The sequence below is a fragment of the Myodes glareolus genome, chromosome 8, assembly GCF_982192425.1.
Source record: "Myodes glareolus chromosome 8, mMyoGla1.1, whole genome shotgun sequence".
Lineage (NCBI taxonomy): Eukaryota > Metazoa > Chordata > Mammalia > Rodentia > Cricetidae > Myodes > Myodes glareolus.
Genome location: NC_142033.1, coordinates 109111951 through 109139055, shown reverse-complemented (window position 1 = coordinate 109139055; position 27105 = coordinate 109111951). Strand labels below are relative to the sequence as shown.

At 55.5% G+C, this 27105-nt stretch overlaps 2 protein-coding genes across 6 annotated transcripts in view; both read left to right on the top strand.

Annotated features, from left to right (window-relative positions):
* The window catches only part of Palm (paralemmin), a 23280-nt gene extending 5433 nt beyond the window's left edge, over nucleotides 1-17847 (top strand). The window contains exons 1-9 of one of the 4 annotated variants that reach the window (XM_087909438.1): nucleotides 4937-5077; nucleotides 5544-5595; nucleotides 5912-5992; nucleotides 6186-6316; nucleotides 8171-8321; nucleotides 9593-9614; nucleotides 12519-12578; nucleotides 14003-14134; nucleotides 15941-17847. In XM_087909438.1, the coding sequence (XP_087765564.1) occupies nucleotides 6255-6316; nucleotides 8171-8321; nucleotides 9593-9614; nucleotides 12519-12578; nucleotides 14003-14134; nucleotides 15941-16464 (951 nt within the window). In that variant the 5' untranslated portion in view covers nucleotides 4937-5077; nucleotides 5544-5595; nucleotides 5912-5992; nucleotides 6186-6254 and the 3' untranslated portion in view covers nucleotides 16465-17847. Of the gene's footprint in view, nucleotides 1-4936; nucleotides 5078-5261; nucleotides 5378-5543; nucleotides 5596-5911; nucleotides 5993-6185; nucleotides 6317-8170; nucleotides 8322-9592; nucleotides 9615-12518; nucleotides 12579-14002; nucleotides 14135-15940 lie in introns of those variants that run through there. The other 3 variants (XM_087909435.1, XM_087909437.1, XM_087909436.1) reach the window with 3 other exon arrangements.
* Misp (mitotic spindle positioning) lies at nucleotides 16538-27105 on the top strand. Of its 2 annotated transcripts, none has more exons than XM_048459527.3 (5): nucleotides 16538-18047; nucleotides 22467-24175; nucleotides 24577-24707; nucleotides 25890-25928; nucleotides 26562-27105. In XM_048459527.3, the coding sequence occupies exons 1-5, from the start codon at nucleotides 17776-17778 to the stop codon at nucleotides 26649-26651; spliced, it is 2241 nt and encodes a 746-aa protein (XP_048315484.3). In that variant the 5' UTR covers nucleotides 16538-17775; the 3' UTR covers nucleotides 26652-27105. The 2 variants fall into 2 exon arrangements, with proteins under 2 accessions (XP_048315484.3, XP_048315492.1); XM_048459535.3 differs by lacking the exon at nucleotides 16538-18047 and adding an exon at nucleotides 19425-19517.

Here is a 27105-nt window from a genome sequence, read left to right as displayed (position 1 = left end):
GACCTGGATTCCGTTCCCAGCACCCATGTTAGGCAGCTCACAGGCATCTGTAACCTTGTTTCCAGAGGACCCAACGCCTTGATCAGCACATGTACACGCGTGGTACACATGAACTCACACAGACACATAAGAAAACATAATAAATAGGTCTTTTTGTTTTTGTTTTTGAGACAGGGCTTCTCTGCGTAGCCCTGGCTGTTCTGGAACTCAGAGATTCCCCTGCCTCTGCTTACCAAGTGCTGGGGTTAAAGATGTGCACCACCACCTAGCTATAAATGTCTTTTAAAACTCTGGAATATTCTGAGCACTGATAGAGTCACAAGTGGAGAATTCTGCGCCTGGTCCTGTGTTGGTCCACCCATGGCAGGTGTGGGCAGCGCACGGTTTGAGAGGCTCCAGGGCAGAGGCTCATTGTACACCACTCCTGGCATCATGTGACCTGTGCTCCGTCCCCCAGCATCACAGAAAGCAGGGGTGGCCGCACACACTGTCACCCCGGCACTGGGAGACAGAGGCTAGAGAGAGGATCAGGAGTTCGAGGTCATCCTTGGTTCACAGGAGGTCTGTGGATGTCCTGGGTTACCTGGACCCCATCGCAAAGAAAAGGTAGCTCTCTGAATATATGCGAGAGACAAGGGCATTTTGTGTTTAGACGTGATCCCATCCATTTCCTTCCAGGGGGCATTCAACCTACATATTGACGCCAAGTTGTTCAGCCATCTCCTCTGTCTCCTCTAGAGCCCTATCAGCCTGTGGGTAGTGACCCCTCCGGGGAGGGTGTCAAACAACACTTTCCCTCAGGTCTCGTATCAGATATAACAGTCGCCACATTACAGTGGTGATGACGTAATTTTATGGTTGGGGGTCACCGCACACGAAGAACTGTATCAATGTGTAGTGGCGTTAGGGAGGGCGAGGATCACTGCTCTAGAACATTCCGTCACCCCAAAATGAAGCCCACCCCCAGCAGCAGTCATCTCACCCCGCTCCAATCCTCCGGCACCCTCGAGTCGTCCCACGTACCTCTGTGTCACCGTGGCCTCTCCTCACTCTGGCAAGGGTCCCAGCCTCGCTCTTCTCTGCGGCTGAGTGCTCCTCTGTGGATAGTCCAATCTGCATACCCATCGTCTGCCCAGGGACACTAATGGTTTGCATGTCAGTTTGTACCGCTCTGCTCAGGCCGTGGGGCATCCGGGCCCCGCTGTAGACATGTGGGTCCCAGCAGTCACTTGGGCTCACATGACAAGGGTCCCGTGGACGACCTCCCCTGACCAGGCCTTGCCGCTCCGCAGTCATTGAGTGGCTGCTGTGTACATCGTGCTGGAGACGGAGCTTGTGGATACAAAACATGCTGTGTTCAGAGCGGGTAACAAGTGTTGGGAGCTGGCCTGTAGAGATCTGGGGGAGTCTGCACCAAACCAAGGCCCTGGGGTCACAGCGGACACTGCTGGAGGTGTTGTGGGGGTGGGGCATCTGGAAACCGGTCTCTACATTAGACTATGCCAGAGTTCCCTTCCACCCCGAGGACCAGGGCAGGGCCCAGCCACTCCGCCAATGCATCTGTTGCTCTGGCACTGGTCTGCTGGTCTGTAATGCCGTCTGCTGCACTGCTTGGCGGGGCCCGAGGCTGCTGCATCCTGGAGCGGGAGGCTAGAAGACTCCCAGGAGGAAGAGGCTAAGCCCAGTTTAGTTTGGAGGTGGAAAGGCTGAAGGTGTTCAGGGCAGGGAAGGCCAGCCTGACCCTGACCGCTGAGGTTAGGTTAGGGCTTGGAGCAGGCTTGAAACCTCATGTCTGAAGTTGTCAAATACTAGGAGCCCAGGAGACACAGGGTACCCCAAGAGAGGGGGCAACAGACAGGTGGATTGGGAAGGTGGGGGGGTGCTCAGCTGCTCCCTCTCACCTGCCCTGTGACCACCCCCTCCTGACTAAGGTCACCACCAGCACTTTCATTTAGTTGCAGGAATGTTCTGGGCGCTGGGCTCCACGCCTGACCAGCTCGATCCCTCTCGTTGCTGTCCTGCTGGCTACTAGGCTGTGGAGCATGAGCAATCCCCTCATCTCCTATCCCTGCCAGATCCACCCTGTCCGCTGTGTGACCTTGGGCCTGTTGCATAACTTCTCTGGGCCTTGCAAAAACAAAACTAGAAGCCAAGGCTTGGGCTCCACCGTCACTGGATTCCCATTATCTCATCTGGAGCTGAGTTATCTCGGGAGCTAGGAGACAACGCCCTCCATGGTCCTCAGCCACCCACACATCAGCAGAGGAGCCCAGATCCAGCCCCCCACCCCCCGTGCTTTAAAATGATCCCCAGAAAGTGCGACTCCTTGAGCTGCAGGGTGTCAACAGCCCTGAGACAGTGCCCGCTGTCCTCAGAGGAGCCCACAGGTCATCTGTCCAGGGACACAGCCCTGCATGGAAGCCCAGTCCATCTCACAAGTGGGGCGCGTAGACCTCTGGGGATACGGCCTCGGTTTGGTCATTCTGCAGGGGCTGTTCTCAGTGACTTACTGTTTCCTCACTCTGTAGCCTGGGCTAGCCTCGGCTCCCAAGTGCAGGGATGACGGCCATCAGCCATTATACCCAGCTCCATTTGCACACACACACACACACACACACACACACACACACTAAAACAAATGCATGTTTTTCTTCAAAACGGCTTCTCTGTGTAACTGTAGCTGTCCTGGAACTCCCTCTGTAGACCAGTTCTGTAGGTTTGAGCTGCTTCCCGGACCCCGACCTCCCGCATGCTTGGGGAGTGTTTGCCCTCTCTGCTTCGGTCCCGGTCTCTTTTCATTCTGCGTTTTGAGACCAGACCCGGCTGGCTGGCTTTGAGCTCACTGTCCTCCTGCCTCAGACTCTATTGCTGAAATCACCGGCATGGGCCCTTCGATATGACTTGGGTTTAATGATTTGCATATTTCTCCCCTCTTAACCTTCACTGCCTGGTCCAGACCTTTCCCAGAGAGACGTGTGGGAACGCCAAAAACCAAAATGGGAGAAAAGGCCTTCCCACCCTCCAGTCGACACCCCTTCTCCCCCCTCCCAAAGCAAGTGGAAGCCTTACAGCCCCTCAGCACTGGGCCGGGGGTGGATGCTCAGCGCAGGTCCCTCCTCCACACTCAGGGCCTCGCGTTGCCATGGGAACAGCGAGGTTGCCAGGGCGACCGCCTCCCGCGGGCCCGCCATCCATCACAGCAGTGGCGCCCGGGGGTGGGGAGGGTCACGGGAGGGGCTCAGCTGCGCGCCTGTACTTGTGACCACGCCACGCCAATCTGGGGACCGTTGGGCCAGAGGGCTGGAAGTTGTCTTCTTGGGACGACTGAGAACATTGTCTCTATGCCGACTGGCTATGTCCACCTGACTTTCTCGTCCGTGCTGGCCTGCAGACAGGAGGTCCAGCTGAGGACACTGAGTGCCTTGTCTCTACCCGCCCAGCAGCCACTGTCCCTGTGCCCAGCCTGAATGGCCACCTGATTCTTTAGTGGGGGAATAGCACACTGGGTGTGTAACTCCTCGTGGCCCATTTCTCCTCAGAGGGTCTTGAATCTTTCCAATTTTATTTTTAAACAGAGCCTCTGGCTGGCTGGGAACTCACTCTGTAGGCTGCTGCTGCCTCCGGGTGCTGGGATTAGAGATGTGCGCCACCACTCCCGGAGCCCTGGGAGTCTTGGCCTCTCACCTCTGCCCTCTTCCTAGAATGGAGGGGGGAATGTGGGGTGCCACAGGAGCAGCACCTAGGCCCCTCTGGATGTTAACGTTGGGCCTTGGAGAAAACGCGCCAGGCTGCAGAGACCAGGAGGTGCAAAGGTCTGGGTAGAAGAAGCACCTGAGTCTCAGTGGCTGGAATAGACTGAGCAGGAGGGAGGAAGGAGGGGCGGGGAACCAGCAGGTAGGTAGATGTGTGGGCTAGGGAGGAAGGAGGGGCAGGGAGCCAGGCTGCACCAAGTGGAGTCTCAAGAGGGTGTGTGAGTGAAGGAGAGGGCTGGGCGAGAAGTTAGTTTGGGTTGTTGGGAGGAGCTCCCATCAAGCTGCATGGAGCCTCACTGAGGATAAAGGGAAGAGAGGAGAGTCAGGCCCAATGCGTGACCCAGGTGACGCAGGGTTTTCGAAGGCTGAGGCCAATATGGGCAATTTAGTGCGGCAGTGTCTCACTATAGAAAGCAAGGGGCGCCCGCCTTTAATCCCAACACTCGGGAGGCAGAGGCAGGCGGATCTCCGAGTTCAGGGCCAGCTTGGTTTACAGAGCGAATTCCAGGACAGCCAGGGCTGTTACACAGAGAAACCCTGTTTAATAAAACACAAATAAATAAACAAACAAGGAAAACAGAAACCCACAAGCTGAGTGGTGACTGAGGAAGGACACTCAGAACTGGCTTCTGGCATCCATACCTATATGTGTACATGTGTACAAATTCATGTACCACCCACTCACACACACACAGTAAGAAACAGGGCTGGGCTGGAGAGATGGCTCAGAGGTTAAGAGCATTGCCTGCTCTTCCAAAGGTCCTGAGTTCAATTCTCAGCAACCACATGGTGGCTCACAACCATCTGTAATGGGGTCTCCTCTTCTGGCATGCAGGCATACACACAGACAGAATATTGTATACATAATAAATAAATCAATAAATATTTAACAACAACAACAAAAAAAGAAACAGGGCTGAAGGCGTGGTCATCATGGATCCCCTGCTTATCACGGCCAAGGTCCTGGATTCCATCCCCAGGCCTGTAAAAATAGATAAATCAGTGTATGCTCGCTCTCCTAGGCCCCTGGGAGGCACTGAGAAGGGAAGGTCCTTCCTGCCAGGAAGGGAGCAGCTGGGCAGGGTCACCTGCCGGGGCGTGGGAGCCAGGTCACTTCACAGGCCTCAAGTGAGGTCACGAAACTGAACCCGAAAGTGCGGGCTGGGGAGGCGCCACCGGCTCCAGGTTGCCTGGGCGGATTTGGGTGAAAGCTCTCTGCTGTGGGGCCTGCTGGACCGCCTCCCTGTTACAGTCCTGGACAAACTCAGAGCTGGATGTATCTCCTGCTCCTGAGTTGCTCAAGTGGGAAACTGAAGCCCAGAGAGGTACAGGGAAGCCTGAGTGCAGGCCAAGGGTGTTGAGCATGGCTGTAATTTCAGTCTGTGGAGATAAGGCCTCAGGGAAGTGGGAGGGGGGCTGCGGGAGGTGCCTGGCGCTATAACCCCTGCAGCCGTGCGTTCTGGGGAAATGCACGCTGTCTCTGGAATCTTGGGCTATCATTTAGTTTGCAGGGGTGGGAAGCTGATGGGGGAGCTAGGGCATCCTTCCTCATCCCTGTGTGTGACTTGGTCCCGAGGAGGGTCCCTGGGGATCATCTTGATAGATCTTCTAGTCTTTCCTGGGAGGTGATGCTCCCGCTCCCTCTATTAGCTGCTAACAAGCCTAACAGCACCCTTTCCTGTACGCCCCAGCTCTCCAGGCAGAGCCTCTGGCGGGCCTGGGGGTCTAGGGTTGGCGACAGTCCTGGGCTGCCTAGGTAGTAAAGCATCTGACTTTGTCTCCTATATGCAGGGTCCTGGCGACAGACACTGTGTCCCAGCAGGAGCGGCTTCAGGTCATCGCAGTGAGTTCCTCCCACTGTGGGTTTGAGGTCGTGAGTGGGTCGGGAAGGATGAGGTTCCAGGATTCTTGATGCACCGTCTGGGGCTCAGAATTTGGGTTCAGCAAGCAGAGAGTTACCTAGGGGTCCCCAGAAATGAAAATAGACAAGTGGGGGGGGGGGACTGAGGCACATTTGTCACAGCCTAGGCCCACAGTCTGCTGATGCTCCCATGTCCAGGTCCTCTAGCTGTGTTATGTATGGTTCATGGGGGGGGGGCTGGGTCCCCTGGATCCCACCTGGCGGGTGGTGCGGCCCTGACCTGGTCCTACACTCGCAGGAGAAGCGCAGGAAGCAGGCAGAGATCGAGAGCAAACGGAGACAACTGGAGGATGGCAGGAGACAGCTGCAACACCTTAAGGTGGGGCTGGGGGGAGGGGCCCCCAGGGTGCTGGCATGTGTGGCCCTTGGGATGGTTTGGGACTAAGGTCACTGGACTCCAGCCTGACCCTGACTGACCGCATTCATCACCCTAACCTTACATGAATCCTAACCCTGACTTTGATCCAGTCGTGGCCTTGCCTGGATTCTGAGCCTCTTCCCTGCCACCCTAGTCCAAGGCACTGCGGGAACGCTGGCTGCTGGAGGGGACGCCGTCCTCGGCCTCTGAGGGCGACGGGGACATGAGGAAGCAGATGCAGGAGGATGAGCAGAAGGCCCGGGTCCTGGAGGAGTCCATCGCCAGGTGGGCAGTAGGGGAGGGGGCCAGGGGTTGATAATGGGCAGGTGCCTCACTGAGAGTCCCACAGCGCCCAGCCAGTGTGGCTGTGGACAGAGAAGCTGCCTCGGGTTTCCTCCTCTGTGGCTTCCTAACACTTGGAGGAGTGTGTGTGAGGCCCAGGCACCGGGAGTCCTTGAGGAAGGGAGGTACCACCACCAATCTCCCTGAGGGCTTCCTGGCGCCAGCCCAGCTGGCCCTTGCAGTCCTAATAGAGACCACAGAAGCAGCTGGGCCTGCAGGAAGCCGAAGAGGGGTCCGGACAGGGAGAGCAGCCTTCCTCCCTGGGGGCTGTAACAAAATACAAGTGTTTCCGGCAGGGGGCTGATGGGGGTCTGGCCCGGAGAAGAGGGGTCAAGGTAGAAGGAAATTACCAACTTCTACACTGCCCGCCAGCAAGGAAGGGACGCCCATATGAATTCAGTCTGGCCATGAGAGACCCTGTCTGTGGGGTTAGCTGAGATTTTTCCCTGTCCACTTGGGGAGCGGTGTAAAGATAGCATTTGGGGCCTTCCTACACATTAAAGGAGCTAAGTACCATCAACGAACTCCCCGGGCTTCTGTTTTCCTTCCTATGAACCAGTTAGGGATCCCGTTGAGTGTTTTCTGAGGTTTTGGTTTGATTTTTGCCTGGCTGGTGAAATCAAGGACAAGGATGAGGCTAGGATGAGACTCCGCCTCTGGCCACGCCCCCAGCCCCTCACTGGGGGTTTCTAGGCGGGGCTCCACCCTGACCACGCCCCAGCCCCTCACTGGGGTTTCTAGGCGGGGCTCCACTCTGACCACGCCCCCAGCCCCTCACTGGGGGTTTCTAGGCGGGGCTCCACCCTGACCACGCCCCCAGCCCCCTCACTGCGGGGATTCTAGGCGGGGCTTCACACTAACTACGCCCCCTGTCTCTCACTGGGGGATTCTAGGCGGGGCTCCACCCTGACCACGCCCCCAGTCCCTGACTGCCTCCCCCTCCTTTTTTAAAAATTCTTTGTTTTTGCTATTTTGAATCTGGATCTCTATAGCGCAGACTGACTTAGAACTGGCAGCAGTCCTCCTGCAGCGGCCTACCTAGCATTGCCTGCCTCTGCCCTAATTGTTTTTTGGGGATTTGTTTGTACCGAAGTTTTCTGGTGCTGTGATAGTGACGCATATTTTTCCATTGTCCCTACAAAGCTCACCCTTCCTGTCAGTTGTAAGTGGGAAAACAGGGAAGGGGAGTCTGTTTGAAGCAACTTAGCACACAGTGGGCTCAGCCCTGCTGCTTGCTGGCTGGGAGAGCCACAGAATCACCAGGCCTACAAAACAACAAAACATAGACCCCGTGAGATCACTCAGTGGGTAAAGGTGCTTGCTGCCAAGCCTGACAACCTGAGTTCGATCCCCAGAACCCACTCATATGGTGACCTCCACACTGCACTGTGCATGTGTGCACACACAGACACTGTGTAATGATGAATAAATGTAAAAAGAAAGAAGAAAGAAAAGCTTGGCATTCCTTTAATCCCAGCATTTGGGAGGCAGAGGCCAGCCTGATCTACAGAGCAAGCTCCAGAACAACCAGGGCTACACAAAGAAACCCTGTTTGGTTTTGTTTTATTTTTTTTAAGATTTTTTTTTTATTGTTTTGATTTTCGAGACAGGATTTCTCTGTAGCTTTGGAGCCTGTCCTGAAATTAGCTCTTGTAGATCAGGCTGACCTCGAAATCATAGAGATCCACCTGCCTCTGCCTCCCGACTGCTGGGATTAAAGGCGTGCGCCACCATGGACTGGCACCAAAACCCTAAACTTGAGGAGCCACTGTGTGTGACCTTTCTCCCTCTACAAAGGCTCGAGAAAGAAATTGATGTCCTGGAGTTTGGAGAGGCAGCACCAGCCGCCCCAGAGGAGAACTCCGCAGCCCGCAGCCCAGTCCGGCCCCCGTCTGCAAGCCCAGCCAAGGAAGAACAAAAGTCAGATGCCCTGGTGAATTCTCAGCAGGTAAGAGTCTCCTGGAGAAGCCAGATCCTGACTGATACCCACCACTTCCTCAGTGCAAGAAAATGCAGGCCGTGTGACCCGAGAGATATTGCTTGGACTCTCTGGGGTTCAGTTGCCTCTGTGTGGAAGCAATCTCTGTGCCTGTGTGTTGGCGATTCCGTAGCAGTCAGGCCTTGGCCCCAAATGGAGCCCACCCTCAAGTTTTCCTATCTACTGCTTTTTTTGAGGGCGGTGGTGCTGTGCATTGAACCCAGGACCTGAGTCGTACTGTAGTAGTAACCAACACTGATCCATTCTTAGCCGAATATTCGTATGTTTAATTTTATCTATTATAGTCTCCTGGAGAACATGCCACAGAGGCCAGAGGTCCCGTTGTGGGGTCAGTTCTGTCCCTTTAACCTTTATGTAGGTCCCAGGTCTTTAGACTTGGCGACAAGAGCCTTGCCCTGTGAGCCACCATCTTGCTGACCTGAGTTTTGGATCTTTTGAGGCGATTTCTCACTGTGTTGCTCAAGCTGGTCCACCTTGGCAAGCCTGCTCCACCACACCCGGCTGGCCAAGTTGTTTTTTATTTCTCTGTTGTGTGGGTGTGATGTCTGTGCGTGCACGCGGGTGCGTATGTACACAGAGGCCAGCAGGTACCGTGTGTCTGCTTCAGTTGAGCGCCACGTTGTTATTATTGTTGTTGTTGTTGTTGTTGTTGTATTATTTATTATTATTATTATTAGGTATTTATTTATTTTAGAGCCAGGTCTCGCTGTGTAACCTGGGACTCACAGAGATCCTTCTGAGTGTAGAGTTTAAAGGCATGAGCTACCACACCTGCCCATAAATCATTTTTTTTAAACCTCCGTTTGATGGAGGGAGGACCAGAGTTAGGGGTCGGCCAGCTGCCAGGAGGGGCAGGGCCGGCCGAGGACGCGCTCACAGCCCGTGGATGCTAGGAAGGAGCTGTGCTGTCTAGCCCTGGTCTGTGTGGATCTGAGCGCCGGCCCCTGCTTGCTGGGCACAGAAGGGAGACCCCTAGGCACTGGGACACACACCCTTCCCCCGGAGCAAGAGGAGCGTGGGCAGCCTTCCCAGAGCGGGCGGGCCCCGAAGGTTGAACCGGAGCTCTTAGGCACAGATTGACAGAATTTGCTGGAGACCCCATTAGGGGTTGAGCCCGTCTCCCCAAGACTCCCAGCCCCGCAGGCCCACTCTTCAGCTGTGGGTGGAGCTTAGGGCAGTGAGGGAGGCGGAGCAGCTCTAATCCTTCTTCTCTTTTTCAGATGCCACTGGGCACCCCGAAAGGTAAGCTTCCAACGGGAAAATGCGGCCTCTGGTTCCCTCTGGTGGTCAGAGGTGGGATGGCGGGTGAGTGTGGAGGAGCTAGTGTGGAAGCTGGCTGGGGCGGATGCTGAGACAACCACTTCACATCCACTCTCCGTGACGTTCGTTCCCGGACAGCTAGCCTCTGGCTAACATCTGTCATCCCAGTGTGGAGGACGCCAAGGCGGGAGGATCTGGGCTCTCTGGCTGGCTGGCACAGCCTTATCAGCTAGCATCATGGCTCGCAGCAGCCTGTAACTCCAGCCTCAGGGGACCTGACAGGCAGGCACAGATACACCTAGTTAAAATAGAGTAAACTCAGAAAAGGTGGAGAGCAGTCGCGGGATGCACAGTGTGTCAGCTTCAGGCTTCCGTCCGCACATGCACACTCCTGTACTCACCGCAGGAGTAAGTTTATATACCACACACGTTAAAAAAGAGTTACCAGGCGGTGGTGGTGCACACCTTTAATCCCAGCACTCGGGAGACAGAGGCAGGCGGATCTCTGAGTTAGAGGCCAGCTTGGTCTACAGAGCAAGTTCCAAAAATATATGTGTGTGTGTGTATGTATGTATATATATTATATATATATATATGTGTGTGTGTGTGTGTGTGTGTGTGTGTGTGTGTGTGTGCATACACACATGTGTCATATATAAATACACTTTTTAAAAACAGAGGCTCAGACAGCCAGGCTGGCTTTCAACTCAGTGTGTAGCCAAGGATGACCCTGAATTTTAGATCCTCCGGACAACTGGGAATAACAGTGTCAGTGTGCTGTTCTGTGTGGTGCCAGGGACGGGACCAGGAATTCCTGCGGGTCAAGCGAGCAGTCTGTCCACTGAGCCCCAACACAGCCCTATTTATTTATTTATTTATTTATTGAGACAAAGTCCTCATCCACATAACCCAAGCTTTCCTGGAGCTCACTATGTAGACCAAGCTGGCTTTGAACTTAGAGCTCCCCAGCCTCTGGCATGCAGTACCACGCCAGCCCAGGTCTCTATTTTCTGAGATCTCTATTGAGCGTGTGTTTCCTGCCCAGTGCAGCTGGCATGGCTGGCAATACGGTCTTAGGACTCTCTGACCTGATTTACTGTTAATTATTCATAGGGAGATTGTCTCCCGGTCTTGCTGTAGAATTAAAAATTAATAATTAAAAGAAAATCCACGCAGGCCTCTCAGGGATTTTGTGATAATCATTTTTGTCTGAACAATGAGAAGTCTGTGGGGTTCAGCTGGGCTAGCTATGAGGCGAGGGGCCCTGGGCATGCATAGGTCTGGGGAATGCAGGTTTGATGTTTAGGTGCAGGTACATGTGTTTGGGGTTCTGGGGTGCAGGTCATGTGTTGGGGTCTGGGGTTCAGGTGAATGTGTTGGGGTCTGGCAGGTGCAGGTGCATGTGCTGGGGTCTGGCAGGTGCATGTGTTGGGGTCTGGGGTTCAGGTCATGTGTTGGGGTCTGGCAGGTGCAGGTGCATGTGTTGGGGTCTGGGGTTCAGGTCATGTGTTGGGGTCTGGCAGGTGCAGGTGCTTGTGTTGGAGTCTGGGGTTCAGATCATGTGTTGGGGTCTGGGGTGCAGGTGCATGTGTTGGGGCCTGGGGTGCAGGTCATGTGTTGGGATCTGGGGTTCAGGTCATGTGTTGGGGTCTAGGGTTCAGTTGCATGTGTTATAGTCTGGGGTTCAAGTGCATGTGTTGTGGTCTGGCAGGTGCATGTGTTGGGGTCCGGGGTTCAGGTCATGTGTTGGGATCTGGGGTTCAGGTCATGTGTTGGGGTCTAGGGTTCAGTTGCATGTGTTACAGTCTGGGGTTCAAGTGCATGTGTTGTGGTCTGGCAGGTGCATGTGTTGGGGTCCGGGGTTCAGGTCATGTGTTGGGGTCTGGGGTGCAGGTGCATGTGCTGGGGTCTGGCAGGTGCATGTGTTGGGGTCTGGGGTTCAGGTCATGTGTTGGGGTCTTGCAGGTCCAGGTGCATGTGTTGGGGTCTGGGGTTCAGGTCATGTGTTGAGGTCTGGGGTTCAGGTCATGTGTTGAGGTCTGGGGTTCAGGTCATGTGTTGAGGTCTGGGGTGCAGGTCATGTGTTGAGGTCTGGGGTTCAGGTCATGTGTTGAGGTCTGGGGTGCAGGTCATGTGTTGGGGTCTGGGGTTCAGGTCATGTGTTGGGGTCTGAGATTCAGGTGCATGTGTCTGAGGTTCAGGTCATGTGTTGAGGTCTGGGGTTCAGGTCATGTGTTGAGGTCTGGGGTGCAGGTCATGTGTTGGGTCTGGGGTTCAGGTCATGTGTTGGGGTCTGAGATTCAGGTGCATGTGTCTGAGGTTCAGGTCATGTGTTGAGGTCTGGGGTTCAGGTCATGTGTTGAGGTCTGGGGTTCAGGTCATGTGTTGGGGTCTGGGGTTCAGGTCATGTGTTGGGGTCTGAGGTTCAGGTCATGTGTTGGGGTCTGAGGTTCAGGTGCATGTGTCTGAGGTTCAGGTCATGTGTTGGGGTCTGGCAGATGCAGGTGCGTGTGTTGGGGTCTGGGGTTCAGGTCATGTGTTGGGGTCTGAGGTTCAGGTCATGTGTTGGGGTCTGAGGTTCAGGTGCATGTGTCTGAGGTTCAGGTCATGTGTTGGGGTCTGGCAGATGCAGGTGCGTGTGTTGGTGTCTGAGGTTCAGGTCATGTGTTGGGGTCTGGGGTTCAGGTGCATGTGTTGGGGTCTGGGGTTTCAAGCGAGTCAAGCGTCTGGGGTTCCGGAACATGTTAGTCTGTGTGTGGGACTTGGCTATGTCTGTGGACCAGGTATTTTAGGGGTCTGTATTCAAGCTCCTGGAGGGATGTTTTGAGGTGATCGTGTGATCTTGTCTCTGACTCCATCTTTTTTTCCACCCTGTGCCCGGTGCAGAGAATCGCATGTCCTCCACGCCAGTGCGGACTCCGGGGGGATCCACCATGATGAAGGCAGGTGGGTTAGCCCCTACTCCCCACCCTGGTCTGGCCACCGTCTGAGACTCTGTCTGGGTCTTGGAGGGTGAGGCTGGCAGGGTGGGGTTCACCCAGACCTCAGTACCCATCTGCTTGGCTGCGGCACACCCACCCACCAGCCGGCATGGGGGCTCTAACCCAGTGCCCAGCGGCTTCCATTCCTAACCTCAGCTGGCACACAGGCTGAACTTGCTCCCACATGCCTGAACACGCTTGTGTCAGTTCCTGCCTGCTCCAGGGGTCCGTCCCGGCATCACGCTGACTTCACGTGGGACCTGATGTATTCTGTCCCCAAACCCCAGCAATACTAGTTGATAACTACTCTAGACAAAGTCCTGGGGGAGGGAGGGCCGCCGGAGGCCTAGAATTTCTTGCACAGGGTTCAAATTCAGAAGGCTAGGGACGTTTCTTAATTCAGAAGTGCCACCAGATGCCGTTCCTCCCGTCCCCCCACATCTCCTCAGCCAGTGACTTTGTGTGGTGCACATCCTGCCCAAGTGAGCGGGGTTGCCTTGCAAGTAGGTATTTAGGTTTAGAGATGAATGATTAACTAACAATCAGTTATTCGTTCAGCAAATGCTTACGGAACCCGGCATGGAAAAGGGGGAGCTGGTATTCTGATTGGTGCAAGTGGCCGTCCAATTAACCTGCTGAGGAAAAGGAGGAAGTTGTTTTGGGGCCTTGAAGTTGCAAGGAGGGCCTCTCTAGAAAGAGTAGGACTACTCACTCAGCTGCGTGCTTACGAGTGCCCTCTGGTGGCTGCGCGGAGAACAGACACTGGGCCAGAGAACTATGCTGTGTGGGTCAGCAGGGGAATGTTCTAGATGTTTCTGGAGGTGACTGTGAGAGAGAACGAGCCAGTGGAGATGGACATCAGGCTACAATGGAGCCCTGCGGACCCTGTCTGGGTCAGTGTGACGTCGGCTTAGGACACTAAGGGTGGCCGTTAGGGCTTGGCATTTTTCATAGTGCCATGAGGGGGCTTGTTGGTGGGGAACACGGTCAGTGCCTGCCTGGGCAGTTGCTGTTGAGATTCATCTCATGGGGCATGGTGGCACACGCTTTTAATGCCAGCACTCGGGAGGCAGAGGCAGGCGGATCTCTGTGAGTTCGAGGCCAGAGTCTGGTGGCTCAGCAGTGCACAAGGACATGGGGTCCTGGGTGGGACAGAAGCGCGGGCTGTGGGTTCTGAGCAGAATGCTGACTTGAACCTTTAACATTAGGAGCTGCGGAAGGGTGTAGAGAGGAGAGGGTCACGTCTGGGTGCTGTGCCCAGTGTCCCCAGTGTGACTGGCATCGCTGCTTGGCTCTGCTGCTATCTTTCTTCCCTGGCTTGGTCATAGCCCGGTGGGGGGCGCCTGAGGGAGGATGAGCCTTAGGGTAACCCCGTGCCTCTCCTGTCAGCCATGTACTCGGTGGAGATCACGGTGGAGAAGGACAAGGTGACCGGGGAGACCAGGGTGCTATCCAGCACCACACTGCTCCCCCGGGACCCACTCCCTCAGGGCGTGAAAGTCTACGAGGACGAAACAAAAGGTATGAGAAGCCACGCCTCCTGCAGGGGCAACCGGCAGAGCCCAGGTCGCCCTCCCAGTCCATCATTCAGAACCTGGGCAGTATGCTGGGCACTGAAATGGAACCTAGAGGCAGCTTCAACCATCGCAAAGCTCAGACCTGCCACTCAGAGCAGGGTGAGGAGGGAGCTTCTCAGAGGCCCACAGTTGCCAGCCAAGAGAAGGGAACAGCGCGCCTGGCCGGAGCCCGTTGGGGCAAAGGCTACAGGGGAGAAGGGACCGCAGTCTGGCTGGAGGGGTACTGGGAGCTGTAGAAGAGACTGGATTTTTATGTGCTGGTGGTGCTAGAGACAGAAATCAGGCCTCCAGAATGCTAGGCCAAGGCTAAGGACTAAGCCACGCCCCCATCCCCTCACTGGGAAATCCTAGGCGGGGCTCCACCCTGACCACGCCCCCAGTCCCCTCACGGGGGGGGGGGATTCTAGGCGGGGCTCCACCTCGGCCACGCCCCCAGCCCCTCACTAGGGGATTCTGGGGAAAGGCTTCATCTGACCACGTCACTAGACCCTCACTGGGGGATTGTAGGCTGTTCTTTCCAGCTTTCTTGACTGGTTTTCTAGGTGTTTTCCAGGACTAAGCTGTGGGGAATTCATTTTGAAGGAACTAGGGCACATCTAATCAGGAACAATTTTAGCGGGAGCCATAAAGTCCAACTGGTCCCCTTCCCACCTGATTTTTAAGAAATAAATACATATCCCGTATTTCTTTCTACAATGTATGGTTTATGAGGTTTGGTCCTTGGTGTACAATAATTCTATCTGCTTTCAGAGCATCCCATTGCCCCAGAAGAAGTTCTGCATCCCCACAAACTTCTCCCCATTCGGTCCCCAACCCCCATCACTCATGCATCCGCTTCTGGTCACAGGATTTCACTGTTTTGGGCATTTCCCATCATGGAGTCGCACACTATGTGGCCTTCTGTGTGAGTTTCTCAATGAACAGTGTCTACAGTGTATTCCAGAGCTTCCCTCCTTTTCACGGCTGCATGATACTCCATGTGACACGTGGAGGGACCGTGCTGTGTGCTCGGTACTGGTATGTTGTGTGAGCACACGCGGCGTCTTAGGCGCGTCTGTTTAAGGACACTGAGGCTGGTGTCTGCTGCAGAGTCCCACTCACATCCCACCCTCTGCCACTCCACCATCTCTCCTCTCTCTGGGGACCCAGAACCAGCGAGACTGGACCCTGGTTGCTTAGCAACAGCAGGGGCTCTGTTTTTTTCGAGACTGATGGATTCTCATCTCAAGAGCCGAGGCCCATGGGAGAGGTTTGACCCTGTCTTCTTCACCCCAGTATCACCAAGAGGCTAGCCAGACACAGCGACTTCTCTTCCAGGGGGTGGGAAGCTGACATCTGAGTAGCTCTGATTGAGTTGGTAGCTCTGAAATTTCCTGGATCCCTGGGGCCACCCTGTCTCCCCCCCGCCCACCCACAGTCTAGGATCCAGGAGTTTGCCAGGCCTCAGCAGGTGTGTTTTGGGGCTGCAGACAGTTGGTCCCCTTGGTGAGGAGACACTATCCTTAGCTCACCATAACTCAGAAAGCGAGTCGGGCCTGTAGTGCACATCTGTTGTCCCAGCACACAGGAAGCCGAGGCTAGGAGAATTGCTGGGACTCGTGGCAATCCTTCCTCAGTCTCCTTGAACGCTGGAACGCCAGACTGCAGAAGAACTGGCTATCACAGTGAGGCATCTTCTATAGTCTCCCTGCCCTGCCCTGCCCTGCCCTTGCATCTCCCCTGCTAACTCTCTCCGTGTGCCCCCACACAGTGGTCCATGCCGTGGACGGCATCGCTGAGAATGGAATCCAGCCGCTAAGCTCCTCCGAGGTGGATGAACTCATTCACAAGGCCGATGAGGTCACACTGAGCGAGGCAGGGTCCACAGCCGGGCCAGCGGAGCCTCGGGGACTCACAGAGGATGCCACCAGGACCACACCGGCAAGGAGGGAGATTACAGGAGTCGCGGCTCAGCCAGGAGAGGCCACATCAGGCCCACCGGGCATCCAGCCCGGTCAGGAGCCCCCAGTAACCATGGTCTTCATGGGTTATCAGAATGTGGAAGATGAAGCAGAGACCAAGAAGGTACTAGGCCTGCAGGACACCATCAAGGCTGAGCTCCTGGTGATCCAAGATGCAGCCACCACCCCCAGGGAGCCGGCACCCCTCAATGGCAGTGCAGCTGAGCTCCCAGACACCAAGGAAGAGAACCAGACCGGGCCCTCAGCTACTCCCAGCGATGCCCAGGATCTTGACATGAAGAAGCCTCGCTGTAGATGCTGTTCTGTCATGTGACCCGTCGGGGCGCCCCCGCCCCCGTCCCCGTCCTACGCTCCACACTCCACCCAGCAGCCCGGCCCTCCCCGGCGCCTGCCCACCCTCACCCTCTGCCTCACGGGCCCCAGACACGTGTGTGGTCCCTGTGCACCTCGAGTCGCAGGTGGGGGGCGCTCTGTCCGTCACCGCTCTCCACACTCACCCCAAACCTCTGAGCCGTGCGTCTTCCCTTGGTGAGAGACAGGCCGACCCATCTCAGATCTGCTAAGAATGGGGACCCCCTACTCCAGGTCACAGCAGGTTTACACTGGCGACCCACACCCATCATGGTCTCAGCCTGGTGTCCCCTTGCCTCCCCAGGCCAGCCTGTCTGTGCCTTATTGCTACTTTTGGGGGTTCTCCGATGGGGACCTAAAGAGAGGGTCTCCTCGACTAATGTGCCAGCGGCCTAATGTGGGAAGATGGGGTGAGGCCACACTTCTTTTGAGACTCAAAGTCCTAGGGTGGAGGACGGGCACCTGTGGATTCCCCCCAGTAAGTAGCAGAGCTCAAAACGGGGGTACCCCTTCACTGGTGATGGAAACATCACCCCCAAGATGGGGTCGTTGTTGGCAAGGCCCCAAGTCAGCCAGTCCCTCTCCTGGGTCCCCCCTACCATGCACACACTGGGCCCTTCTTCCTGGTGCTAATTTTGGGACCCTTGGAGTCACCTCTGCCCTCTTGTCTAGTTGGCTTGGACCAGGGCCCTCGGTTTCCCACATACACCATACCCAGCAATCGGGGTATGTCTGCCAGCGCTGTGGAGCCTAGCATTTCCAGGCAGGTTTAGGTTGCCCCACACACACCTTAGGTAGGAGTAAGGGAATCCCCCATCTGCCACCTGGCTAGACAGGAGCCACGGCAGGGGATCACCCACCTGTGGGCAGGCAGCAGCAGCCACTTTGGTTCCAGAGGCGCTGCCCTGCACACAGGCGCTGGCTCAGCCCTTTCCTCCCTCACTGGCTTCGCAGGACCACGCCCGGTCCAGGTCCCTTTCCTTGGGACTCCAGCCTGGTGTGCAGGGTGCAGGACCACCTGTGGGGCCCTGTCACTACCCGCAGCTGCAGTAGGGCACGCAGAGGCCACAGGGTCTGTGTCCTGTCCTTCCTGTGGCCCGGAGGAGAAGCGCTCTTCCCTGAGGGGTGACCCGTGGCCACGGCCATGGTCATGATATCCCTTCCTCTTCCTCCTCTGAGTCTGCCTGAGTCCCTCGAGCCCTGAGCCTCGGCTGAAGTGCCCTTGCTGCCCCCTTCTGCTTTTGACTTGTGACGAGGCCCCACCCTTCACCCCATGTTCTTGACTTTCCCAGAGAAAGAAATTAAAAAAAAAAAAAAAGAAAGAAAGAAAGAAAAGAAAAGAAAGTGTGCAGAGCCAGGTTGCTGTAGTTCTTGGGTTTCATCTGGGCGGGAAGGGGTGCGGCCTCCCGGTGGTGGAGCCATAAAAAGGCCAGGCCCAGGCCCAGCAGGACACAGGAGAAGCCTTCTCTCCCCTGCGGCCACTGCACCCTTCAGGGTGCACCCTTCACGGTGGACCTTCCCCAGGACTCTGCGGCACTCAGACAGGTGAGGGGCCCTGCGGGACGCCACTGAGGGCCTTGGCTTTCATATCTGCTATGTCCTTGGACTGCGAGGTTGGGGGCGGAGAGGTCCCCATAGACACCCCACAAGCTCTGAGCTACATTCCAAGGAGTAGTAAAGGCCCCATTTCTTTCTCTCTCTGTGGTCTTGGAAAATTTTTCTCCTTTGGCCTCAGTTTCCCTGTCTGTATGGAAGAGCTGACTGGGAGCCCTGTGTTCCTAGCACACTGGGTTTTCCAGGCCTGAATAAAAAGTCTGTAACCCAAGCTGGCCTCAAACTTGCAGCTATCCTCCTGCTTCGGTTTCCAAGATGTCAGGTGTGTGGGTTCAAGCTGGGGGCCCTTTGGGACTCAGTTTCCCTGTGGGAGTGCCCAAAATGTGGGGAGAGAGTTATGAATTCAGATCCTGCCTGACCTGTGGGATTGGATGTGCTCACTTCCGCTAACAGGGATGGAGGTCCAGAGGGACCCTGGGAGAAGCTGGTGTACCCCACAACCCGAAGGGAAGAAAGGACAGAAAATCAGTGGGGGCCCTCAAGCCAGCCCTGGGTAGGGGGTCGGGAATCCCAGCCACTTGGACCCAGAGGGCGATGGTGAGGGCCTTGGCCGTTGCATCTCCTCATTGTCCTGGAGTGTAAACCCCGCCTGTCTGGCCAATGTTCCTGGGCATTTTATTTGTTTTTGAGTTTTTGGGACAGGTCTCACTGTGTAGCCAAGGCTGACCTCAAACTAAAAGCAATCCCACAGCCGCAGCCTTCTGAGTTCTGGGATAACAGGCCTGTTTCTCCGTATGAGGTTTCTCTGGGCCTCTCAGAAAGCTTCATAGTTCATGTGAACTTTTGTGTGAGTGTGACCTGGAGAATTCCCATTTCCTGAATGAGAAAATAAGGCTCAGACAGTTGGCTAGGATCCAATCCAAAGCCCCACCGACCCCTCCCAGAGAACAGCGACCTGAGACCTTCACCCCGAGTTTCATAATTCCAGCCACGAGGCCTGCGAGGTTGGAGACTCCACATGAGTCCTTCAGTCTCGCTCCATCAAAGGGGCATTGACTGGAAGAGATCCACATTCAAAGGGATCCCACGAGCCAGCCCAGGCTTGGGATTCGGTCTCTCCATTCCACGGGAGCAACAAGCTTTTGTGCTATCTTGGGCAGGGGTAGCCCCCATTCGCAAAACTGGGGAGGGTGGGGAAGCCAGGCAGAGACACGGTTCCTGCTCTGTGGGCCAAGGCCCGCAGCGGGCACCGTGCCAGCCCTCGTAGGCTGAGTATCGTTTTTCTGTCTTCTCTGAACTTTGTTTCCCATGTCCGGGTGGGGACGGGGAGGAGGTACACACCTGCTCCTGGGTGGGGCCTCCGTCCCCTTGGCAACACGAGGCCAGGGCAGAGCCCAGGGGCCTCGCTGCAGAGGACAGAGCCTGAGGCTGGGAGGCGGCCTGGGCACCTGGAGCTGGCAGGTGAGGCTGGGGAAGCAGGGAGGCTGGAATGGGGAGATGAAGAACCTGTTTGTGGTGTGCCTATTGGCAGTGTTGGTGCCTACAGGGAGTCGTCCTCCCCCCCTACCCCCGGTCTTTACCTCCACCAGCCTTGACCCTGGCTGGGGCCCCACATTGTCCTCCTGGATCTGAGAACTTGCTATTACCCGCTAACTCGAAATAATTCCTGGACCTATGTGGATAGGACTTTTACCTGCACCCCAAAAGTCAGAATCCCAAGCCCCAGACCACTGAGAAAGAGACTGAAACCATAGATGTTCTCCCAGGCAGAGGTCTGTAAGCCCATGGATTCGGGGCCTGACTTGCAGACACCAGAGAAGCTGTGGTCTGAATGCTCAGGCTGGCCCAGGGTCTAGCGTCAGGGTCAGCCTTGGACTGGTGTCCCCAGGGCTAGCTGTCTAGGCAACAAGGAGGCCCTGAGGGACAGGACAGAGGACTCCTAAGGACACCACCCTACTAGGTGACCTGCTGGCCCCACCAAGGCACCTTTGCCCTGTGGGTAGGAAGCCAGAGCAAGCAGGTGTGCCTGCAGGGACCATAAACCCAGTTTCTGTAGGGAGTCACAGTTCCAGGGTGTGGCTGGGTAGAGCGGGCTTCCTGGAGGAGGAGGTCCTAGCTGGGAAAGAACGGGCTCCATCACCGCTAGGGGAACTTGTAACTCCACCTCTCTGTGCCCTTTGGGGCAGAGACAAAATTGGCCCCCTTGTCCTCGAAGGACAGAACTAACAACAGACCCCTATGGAGAGCTGAATACCTTGAAGGGGCCCTTTGTCCCCACCAGGGCTTCTGCAGACTGGCTGCCAACCACTATCAAGCAGTGGCTCCTTTGGGGACCCTAAAACCCCTGCTGGATCTGAAATTTCATCGATCAGATCTACAGACACGACAAGCATCTGCTGAGTGTTTATACCAGGCACGGAGGGCTAAATTAGGTTTTGTTGCTGCTGCTGCTGATATTGTTTTTGATTTTTGAAACAGGGTCTCTCTATGTGGCCCTGGTTGGCCTAGAACTCACAGAGATCCTCCTGCCTCTGAATCCCAGTATTGGGGTTGAAGGAGTAGGCTGCTACACCCAGCGGAACTCAGGTTTATAGATCTTTGGCAAGGTTGTTCCTCCCTGCCCAGCCCACCACAGAGAGGGGCCCAGTGGCCTTGAATCCCAACCAGGAGCTCCACCCTCTGACCTGAATCACTGGGGAAGAATGAGGTCCCCACCTTGCGGAAGGATGACACCCTTTCTCTAGAGGTCATGACTGACTGTGCACACATTAGTCAGCACATGAACATGGGTGCTCAACAGCTCTGGGAGACAGCACCCAGGGACTGTAGCGGAGTTCATTGAGTCAGTCTTTATGACATGCCTGCCTATGAATTAGGAATATCCACCCAGACAGAATGGAATCCTCCCATTCTCCAAGGCTCTGGAGGGAGAGCAAAGTGTGGGCGGCACAGGGAGGGATTGCCCTCCACAGGAGGATTGCTAGGAAATGCCACTTGAGGTGCCAGTGATGGCAGCACAAATGCCTTTAGTCCTAGCACTCGGGGAGGCAGAGACAGGTGGAGTTATTAGTTCAAGGCTAGCCTAGTCTACAGCTAGGGCTGTTGCACAGAGAAACCCTGTCTTGGAAAAAAAAATGGCTAGGGACAGGTCAGGGTGGAGCCCCGTTTAGAATCCTCCAGTGAGAGGCTAGGGGCGTGGTCAGGGTGAAGCCCCGCCTAGAATTCCCCAGTGAGGGGGCTGGGGGCGTGGCCGGGGTGGAGCCCCGCCCAGAATTTCCCAGTGAGAGGCTAGGGGCGTGGTCATGGTGAAGCCCCGCCTAGAATCCCCCAGTGAGTGGGCTGGGGGCGTGGTCAGGGTGGAGCCCCGCCTAGAATCCCCCAGTGAGAGCCTGGGGTCATGGTCAGTTGTACACACTTGCTGAGCTTGGTGACCCTCTGGATTGCACAGTCAGGCCTTGAGCTTTGATTGGGGGCAGCTGGAAACTCCAGGAAACCGAAGACACAAAAGCAAAAGCAGGTCTGAGTGCCAGGGAAGGAGCTGGGGGAAAGGCTGAACCCTAGATACCAGGTCAGGGTGTCATCTATGGCTCTGAGCCCTACCCAGGTCCAGGGACAAGGTTCAAGACACTCCCGGTTCTTGGCTTTGTGGCACTGAGGCAGGTGCTGTGAAGATGGCACCAGGAACTCATGGGACAGAGGTCCCAGGTGCTGGGAAATGGCCTTTGCTACACTCTCTGAGCCTCAGTTTGCCCACCTGGCATCATTAGTCTCCAAGGGCCAGAGCTCTAGGGCTGTGAAGGTCAAGTGCAGAGATAGCAAATAAGTTTCCGTCTGGGAGTTAGTGAGGTAAGGGCGGCCTGCTAGAGGGGAGGCATCCGTGCTGGGAGGCCTGCAGAGACTCAGGGGGGTGGCTGGCAGGCAGGATGGAGCAGCCACTCAGCCTGCAGACTGTTTAGACGTAGTGGGGTGGCTGAGGCACAAGGATTGTTACGAGTTTAACACAGTCTGCCCTACAACGTGAGAGTATGTCTCAGGAAGAGCGGATGCCGAGTTCAGACAGGAACATACATTTCTCCTCTGAAGCTCAGGGACGTCTAGGAGCTCAGATGTTATGGGGCGAGGCCATGTTGGGGTTGGGATGGTTTTCAAGAAGGGTTGCCTTGCCGGGCGGTGGTGGCGCACGCCTTTAATCCCAGCACTCAAGAGGCAGAGGCAGGCAGGTCTCTGGGAGTTTGAGACCAGCCTGGTCTACAAGAGCTAGTTCCAGGACAGGCTCCAAAGCTACTGAGAAACCCTGTCTCGGAAATCAAAAAAAAAAAAAAAAAAGCGTTGCCTGTCAGGGTCTCCTGCAGTCCCCTGAAGCTGACCCTGTCTCTGGGTTGTCTGACCTGGTGTCCTCTCCTCCCTAAGTGAGCCTGGAGATCTCCAACTCCTGGGAGGAAGGTCGCGCACGCCCAGACTCCTTGAGATGGATCGTGTGACCAGATACCCCATCTTCAGCAACCCCCATTCAGCACGTGTCACCAGCTTGGTGCTGGATGAAAACACCAGCTACACCGTTGAGCTGGTGGGTGTCGGGCCTGAGGACGGTTGGAGCCATGAGGATCTGCAGACCTGGTCCCCTGAGTACCAGACCAGGCCAGATGTAAAGAGAACAGGTGTGTCCTCCGCCAGGCAAGTCTTCCTCGGCCAGTCCTCTCCGAGGTCACTGTACTTGGAGGATGAAGATGAAGAGATGGAGGCCTACCACCTGGATGGCACCAACGATGCCCTCCGCAGCCAGCCAAGGGACCTGGATGCCGAGCGCTGGGCGGTCATCCACAGCCAGGCCATCAGGAAGGGCAGCACGGTGGCCACACTCCAGGGGGAGTCCAGGCCCACTGGCCAGCCCCGGCCCAAATCCACTGATGAGATCTTGGTGGACACGGAACAGATTGATTTCCTGGCTGCTCGGCAACAATTCCTGAGTTTGGAGAAAGCGAACACGAACCCCGTTACTTGGAGCCCCACAACCAGGGAGACCTTTGTGCAAGCCCCACCAGGGGTCAGCCAAGCCCCCAAGGCCTCCGCCAGGCCCCACCTAGTCAATGGCTATGCCGTTCCTGTTGTGCCACCAGCGAAGGAGGTGACTTCAGAGAAGACTGTCCACGTTTCCCCAGCTGAGCCCATTCGTGCAGCTAACGACCCTGGCCACTGGACCCGAGCAGAGTCTCCTGAGACCCCCAAAGAGACGCCCATCGAGAGAGAGATTAGACTGGCCCAGGAGCGTGAGGCGGAGCTGCGGGAACAGAGGGGGCTTGGGCGGCCTGCTGGGCATCAGGAGCTGGTTCAGATCCCCAGTAGGCCATTGCTCAACAAGGTGAGCCTGACCGAGTCTCCCGTGCGCAGAGACAGGGGCCGCCCATCCCTGTATGTGCAGAGGGATATGGTGCAGGAGACACAGCGAGAAGAAGACCATCGTCGGGAGGGTCTGCAGGTGGGCAGGGCGTCCACACCCGACTGGTCCTCCCAGGACGTTCGGCCTGGACTCCAGAGAAGCCTGAGTTCCGACTGCATCCTCAACCCAGATGCCCGAGCCACTGACCCAGCTCCAGAGGCAAGAAAGGTCAACCGGATCCCACCGGATGCCTACCAGCCATATCTGGGCCCTGGGACCCCCAAACTAGATTTCTCAGCCTTTGGAGTATACAGCAAGCCAAATGGTGTCTCCACAGAGGACACCAAAGCTGTGGCCTTCCAGAAGGCAACAGAATCTCCAAGGGATGTCTCAGAATGTTCTAGAAGGTCTCCGAGCTCAAAACAAGAGCACTCGAAGCCTCTGCGTGCCAATGTGGGTGTCGTGCAATTAGAGAATTTCCACCTACGTCCGCTGCAGTTCAAGGTCCCAGATGTCCCCCAGCAGGCTGCGACCTCCCACACCTGGGGCTGGGAGGTGGCCGGAGGCCCGGCGTTGAGGCTGCAGAAGTCACAGTCTGACCTGCTGGAAAGGGAGGTGGAGAACGTCCTGCGGAGGGAGCGAGAGGTGGCTGAAGAGCGGAGAAATGCCTTCTTCCCGGAGGTGTTCTCCCCAGTGCCGGACCAAGAGGAGCAAGACTCCCGGAGTTCCTCCCGAGCATCTGGTGAGCGGGGTTCCAGAGGGCGGCTGCTCTGTCCTGAGTTCTCAGGGCTGGAGGAAGTAGATCTCTCCCAGGAAGTAGATTCTGGAGAGACTATGCCATCTTTGCTTTAGATTTTTTGAATGTTGTTATTGGACCCGTATAGGTTAGCGACTGCTTATCTTATTGATTGATTGCTCCTCTTGGTTAATGACAAATTCCCCACCTTACTTCCCAGTATCCTTGGCTCACTGTCTGTCTAAACCTCTCCTGGTGTCTACTCCAGCCAGTCTGTCACAGTGAGCTGCTTGTCCACCTGTCTGCTCACCTGTCTTTGTAAGACTCCAGATTCTTGTCCAGACCCGAGCACGATAAACAGCCTGCCCGCCCTCCCTGACGACACCGTCTCTGCCCCCACCCCCCAGGCATCACCGGCAGCTATGAAGTGTCAGAATCCCCAGTATTCACCCCCATGCAACTGCATTCAGGCCTGGTGTGGAAGGTACAGGCCCCTGAGGACGCCACTCTGGGACAGAAGACAAAAAAGGAGGTGTGGGTGAGTGGACAGAGCTGTGGCCGCTTGCTGCCCACGGGGACTGGGTGTTTCTGCTAATCCCTGGGTTTCTAGTCTGAGAGGGCACATAAGAGGGGACACTTAGTGTGGGGTCACTCTCGGGGTGAAAGGTCAAAGACTAATGAGGAAGAAAACAAATGTCAAATGGTCATTACCACCATTTTGTTTTTGTTTTTACTTTATGAGACAGATTCTTGCTCTGTAGACCAGGTTGGCCTCAAACTCAGAGATCCACCTGCCTCTGCCTCCCAAGTGCTGGGATTAGAGGCGTGGGCCACCACCGCCCGGCTCGACACCATTATTTTCATAAGGTCTGTGTATGTGAACCCGAGTGCCACTGTGCATGTATGAAGATCGTATGACAACCTCTGGTTAGATTTCTCACCTTCCTGGAGACCGAGTTCTCTCTGTTGCTGTGTGGCCAGGCTCACTGGCCCACCACTTTCGGGGACACTTCTGTCTCTGCCACTGCCCCCACGGAACAATAGGATCACAGATACACACTACCACGTTCAGCTTCACGTGGACTCCGAGGGTTCGAACTCAGATCCTCACACTTTCAGGGCAGCATCTGGGCCCCCACAGGCATGGGATCTGCCGGCCACACCCCGCGGCCTGCGGGATGCACAGAAATCACAGCTTCAACATCTCGTCTCGGCATCAAAACTTCTAAAGCTACTGAGCTCACAAAACCAGTCTAATTTTAAACTGGGTGATGGTAGCGCTCACCTTTAATTCCAGCACTAGGGAGGCAGAGGCAGGCAGATCTCTGCGAGTTCGAGGCCAGCCTGGTCTATAAGACAGGCACCAAAGCTATAGAGAAACCTTGTCTCGAAAAACCAAAAAGAAAAGAAAAGAAAAACAAACAAATTCCTCGTTAGTATAGTGGTGAAAAAAAGAAAGAAAAAAAGAAAAACAAACAAACAAAACCCTAAGTCTGATTTCAAGTGTAGGTACCAGGTACCCGGGCCGTGCTGGGAGGGTCCAAAGCACACCACAGAGAACAGCACATGTCTGACCCTACCCGCCCGGTCTCACAGCCTGACCCCATGGTATGTGGAAACAGATGGGCTCTGAAGGATGATTTCCCTGTGAGAGGACTTTCAGGTGGGCGCAGGGCCTGGGCAGAAAGGGTGAACATTGATTCTTGTTCCTTTCGTGCAGTATGCCGGAATCAACTCCTCAGACCGTGTCAACTCAGAGGTGAGAGAACTCCAGAGGGAAGGGATGCGGTCTGTCCCTTCCTGTCAGTACCTCTGCCATAGCACTGGTCTCTCGGGGCCTTTCTTCTAGATGCTACTTCACTGACAATCTGCTCTGTTGGTTGAGTCTGCCTGGGGTAGATTGTGCTGTGATCTACTTGTGATGTCTGCCATGGGTACAGATTATGGATAAAGATCTGAATGAGGTTTTGTTGGGGGGGTTGTTGTTGTTGTTGTTTTATTTTCTTTTAACCAGAAGACAGAGATTTCAACAGGAAGAGCTGCAAATAAGAAATTATAATAATAATAATTATTATTATTATTGATAGTCTCACTATGTAGCAAACTAAGCTGGCCTCAAACTCACATTCTTCCTTCCTTAATCTCAGCCTCCTGAGTGCTGAAATTATAGATGTGACCCTTTCTAGGCTGTGGTTGGGCGTGATTTCTTTGCTGTGGAAGTCAACAGAAGTCAGTCCGTTCCTACGCCACATTGCTTGAAGTAGACAGTGTGAAGCAGAGGAGGGGAGGATCTCACCTTGCTCTGTGCCAGACCCTCCTGCACGTTGTCAACGGGGAGGCAGCTGGGGTGGCTCATATGTCCGTATGTCCATATACACCTCTTTGTGTGCAGGTCCTGGGAGCCACGCGAGTAACAAGACACAAGAACCTCTTGGCAGAACGCTGGGAAGCACACATCTATGCCAGCGAGGATGAAGACTGAGCCTGGAACTAAGGACATCTACTCCCCTTTGTCAAACCCCAGCCCTGTAGAAGCTGCCAGACCCACCCCAGACTCTGTAGCCAGTTGTGTTTGTGGCCTGAACACTGGTTCTGTTTTCCTGGGGTGGGGAGTATTTCCTGCTTAGGGGTGGTTCTCAGATGGGGCTAAATAATAATTCTGCCGGCTCTTTGTGTATCTAAGATTTTGCCAAATGCTCTGGGTCCAAAGGTAGGATCAGGCTGCCCACCATGGAATGTAATGCCCTGGAAACTGTGGGTCCAGGGCTCTCCTCTTATGGCCCGCAGCCTCTCTGCAAGGTGCGCCAGTGCGGGCAGAGCCCAGATCCACCACCCGACAGAAAGAGGCTTGATTTAGGGACCTGCCACTCCAGTCTGGCCAACCCTGCACGTGTCTGGTGTCTGTATTGCTACTAATAAACTTCCCATGAGCTGCC

What these genes read in the sequence shown, in the direction of transcription:
- Misp (XM_048459527.3), top strand. Translation starts at nt 17,776, where the DNA reads ATGTTCTTGACTTTCCCAGAGAAAGAAATTAAAAAAAAAAAAAAAGAA. An exon ending in GAGTTCCTCCCGAGCATCTG is followed by an intron (nt 24,176 to 24,576) that starts GTGAGCGGGGTT and finishes CCCACCCCCCAG; the next exon opens with GCATCACCGGCAGCTATGAA. An exon ending in CAGACCGTGTCAACTCAGAG is followed by an intron (nt 25,929 to 26,561) that starts GTGAGAGAACTC and finishes CTTTGTGTGCAG; the next exon opens with GTCCTGGGAGCCACGCGAGT.